This window comes from Myotis brandtii, unplaced genomic scaffold, assembly GCF_000412655.1.
Source record: "Myotis brandtii unplaced genomic scaffold, ASM41265v1 scaffold8641, whole genome shotgun sequence".
In the NCBI taxonomy this organism is placed as follows: domain Eukaryota; kingdom Metazoa; phylum Chordata; class Mammalia; order Chiroptera; family Vespertilionidae; genus Myotis; species Myotis brandtii.
This window is the reverse complement of record NW_005371524.1, coordinates 11,935-15,684: the sequence shown is the minus strand read 5'-3', so window position 1 is coordinate 15,684 and position 3,750 is coordinate 11,935. Positions and strand designations below refer to the sequence as shown.

General features: G+C 52.3%; 1 protein-coding gene across 1 annotated transcript in view; it reads left to right on the top strand.

Annotated features, from left to right (window-relative positions):
- Positions 1-1,948: 1,948 nt before the first annotated feature.
- The window catches only part of LOC106724526 (scavenger receptor class A member 5-like), a 7,716-nt gene continuing 5,914 nt past the window's right edge, over positions 1,949-3,750 (top strand). Inside the window, exon 1 of the mRNA XM_014532237.1 lies at positions 1,949-2,137. Within this exon, the coding sequence (XP_014387723.1) occupies positions 1,960-2,137 (178 nt within the window). The 5' untranslated portion in view covers positions 1,949-1,959. The remainder of the gene's footprint in view (positions 2,138-3,750) is intronic.

The following is a 3,750-nucleotide window of genomic DNA, read 5'->3' as shown; positions in this document are numbered from 1 at the left end:
GCGTGTCAGCATTTTGGAAAACCCTAACTTAACTCTGGTGCCGTGTCACATATAGAAATTTTTTGATATTTGCAACCATAGTAAAACAAAGACTTATATTTTTGATATTTATTTTATATATTTAAATGCCATTTAACAAAGAAAAATCAACCAAAAAAATGAGTTTGCGTGTCACCTCTGACACGCGTGTCATAGGTTCGCCATCACTGACCTGGGGGGACTTTCAGTAAATGTGCAGGGAGAGGATAGTGAGAGATGCGGGAAGCGTACAAATGGCATTAAACATTGTGAGGAGCCTCTGAAAGTTGGTGCCCTGTAATTTCTCAGCAGCTTGGAAACGGTGTGCCGTCCCTGTGACTTCTTTGGTTCCCCCGAGCAGACTATTCTGGGGTTTTCCCTGCCCAGGCAGCATGTAGCAGGCACATGGCCAGTTCTGCCTCCTCTCCTTTTCCTTGTGGCACAGATGTGGGGTTTATCAGTTCTGTCATCTTCTCCAGGGACCTGCGAAGGTCTTTGCCAAGTCACAGTCATTAGAAGCAGGAACCCCCCAGCCCACCTGGCGAAGAAAAGGGGGCGGGGGACGCAGTCCAAGGCTGCAGTCCTTATGGGGAGCAGAACTCCAGCAGGTTTGCTGCTTCCTCTGGCAGTTCACATCGAGTCTCCTGCAGCGCGGCACCCACTTGTCACAGGGTCCCACCTCCACCCTACACGTCCCAGGGGATTTCTGGCTGCAAAAAAAGTATACAACTTAGACATCTTCCCTGGCCTTAGAATCATGAACACTGGAGCTGAAAGGAATATTAAAGAGCATCTGAGCCTGTCACTCCCAGCACAGTCCACATATATATGACCTCAAAGTCATTTGGGGCACATGAAAAATACAGATCCCTGATGGCTGCCACCAAGATTCGGACCCAGTAGGGCTGAGTGGGCCCAGGAATCTGCATTTTCACAGGCAAAGCACAGTGGATTTGTAGGGGAGTGAAACTAAACTGTATAAAATTATATAGGCAGATCCATTTGTCCAATGCAAAGAATGTACAACACCAAAGAGTGAACCCTAATGTAAACTGTGGACTTCGGGTGGTGATGACATGTCAGTGTTATCGATTGCAACTAACGTACCACTTTGGTGGGGGATGTTGATACTGGGGGAGGCTGTGCATGTGTGGGGGTTGGGGGTGGGGAACCTCTGTACCCTCCTGTCCATTTTGCTGTGAACCTAAAAGTGCTCTTAAAAGAGGGGGGCTGGATGAAAAAGGTGAGGATTAAGAAGTACACATTGGTAGTTAAAAAATATTCACAGGAACATTCACAATTCATAGGGGAGATTGTCAATGTTATTGTAATAACTGTGTATGGTGCCAGGTGGGCAATGGAAATACCGGGGGAGCACTTTGTCGAGTGCTGTACACCTGAAACGAATACAAATAATAGTTAATGTAAACTGTAATCTAAAAAAAAGAAAGAAAATAAATTCTATTGAAAGAAAATAGGACAAAAACAGATCCAGAAACAGAGAAGCATCGATCAGACCGTCAAACCTCAGAGGGAAGTTAGGGGAGGGTGGGGGTAAGGGGGAGAGATCAACCAAAGGACTTGTATGCATGCATATAAGCCCAAACAATGGACACAGACACCAGGGCGGTGAGGGCATGAGTGGGGGGTGGGGGGCAATGGGGGGATAAGGACACATACAGTATGTAATACCTTAATCAATAAAGAAAACAAAATAAGAGGGGGAGAGAAGGAGGCTGATAAAGGGCAGTGGCCACCCAGCATGGTTTCTGCTGGTCACGGTTTGGGTCATGGCTGTAGCCCCAGCCCCTCTTCCCTGGGCAGGAGGGGTTGGTAGAGGGGAGTCAGGGAAGATCCCTGGAGGTAAGCGAGGCGGGCGGGGTATATCCACGGCAGAGGAGTGACTGTGGGCTGCTCCCAACAGGTGGCCTGGAGTCCCTGATGATCCGGCTGGTGAATGGCTCGGGCCCACACGAGGGCCGAGTGGAGGTGTACCACGAGCGGCGCTGGGGCACCGTGTGCGATGACGGCTGGGACAAGAAGGACGGGGACGTGGTGTGCCGCATGCTGGGCTTCCGCGGCGCACAGGAGGTGGCCCGGACCGCTCGATTCGGGCAAGGTAAGGCGCTCCGGAGGAAAAGGCCACGGGGAAAAGGCCCGGGAATCCTAGGACTGGTCTCCTCGCCAATACTCAAGTCCCCTCTGCAGCCCTCCTGCCATGGCCCCCTGTCCTCTGCCCAGATAGCAGCTCTCTGTCCCCCAGGCAAGCCGGCCTGTCTTCGGACAGTGCTGACCGGCTGCAGGGACTTGTCCAGGAAGATACATGAGAGGAGGGGCCACATCCTGTCCAGATAGGGAAACAGAGCCAGGTCCCATCCAGACTGGCCATGGAGCCCTCCACGGCTCACAGCTGCCGCCTCCCCCCCGCCTCGATGGACTGCTGCCGTTCTTGCTCAGCATCGCGTCCCTTAGACCTCAGTCACTGCTGTGGACTGAATATTTGTGTCTCCCCCAAACTCATGTGCTGAAATGCTAATCCCCAACGTGGTCGTAGGAGCGGGGCCTCTGGGAGGTGATTGGTCACGGGTGGAGCCTTCTGATGGGATTAGTGCCCTTATAAAGGGGACCCCTAAGAGCTCCCTCCTCCTCCTCCTGTGAGGAGACACAGAGAAATCTAAGCCCCAAAGGGGGCCCTCACCAGGACCCGCCGTGCTGGCTCCTGGCCTCCGACCTCCAGCATCTGGAACTGGGAGAAATAAATGCCTGTTGTTCGTAAGCCAGCCATCGACGGGGCTTTGCCACAGCAGCCGGGCCGGCTAAGACAGTCGCACTGACCGAAAGTGGCTCTTGGTGAAATCTGTTGTGACAGCTGGCGGGGTGCGGCCACTTGACCCCACACATACTAGCCTCCCTACTTCAAAGGCCAGCGTGCGCAGGGGCTCAGAGGGCCCCGCCCAGGAGGGCAGCCCACCGGGCCGCCGGTCAGAGCACTGACCTCCCACTTAACACTTGGGGCTGAATTTCAGCCTGTTTTCTTTAAGAAAAATTGCCATTTTTTGGTTGCATAAGGAACAGAAATAGTAGGGACAGTCCTCATTGTCAGTGTTTGAGTCTAATGAGGACTTGTTCCTAATAAGTGGAAGTAAAACATTATTTTGTGGGGGAGGATGATAAACTTTTAGAGAAGCCGAAATAGGCCATTTGGATGTCATGGGCAGCGTTAGCCTAAAACAGACTTTGTGGCCTTTTTCATTCCCTCTTGATTTTTATAACGTGTGACACATGGAGAAGTCCTAAACTTGCAATTTGATTCTTTAAACCTGTCAATGGGGAACTGGGCTTGCTTCTAGGCATGCATCACATTTACACCATGTTTTCCCCATTGTGGTCCAGCAACTAATGTCATGTGATATTCAAGACCTTGCCAGGTAGGCAGGCCAGGCGATATGAATGGGAGCACAGAAGGAGACGGGAGCCTGGGGTGGGGAGGAGACCCAGCAGCCCAGCCTGTTGGGCGCCCTTTCTCCAAGCTCAGGCTGCGCTCCCTCCTCCTCCTCCTCCTCCTCCTCCTCCTCCTTCTTCTTCTTCTTCTCCTTCTCCTTCTCCTTCTCCTTCTCCTCCTTCTCCTTCTCCTCCTTCTCCTTCTCCTCCTTCTCCTTCCTCTTCCTCTTCCTCTTCCCCTTCCCCTTCCCCTTCCCCCTCCCCCTCCCCCTCCCCCTCTCCTTCTTCTTT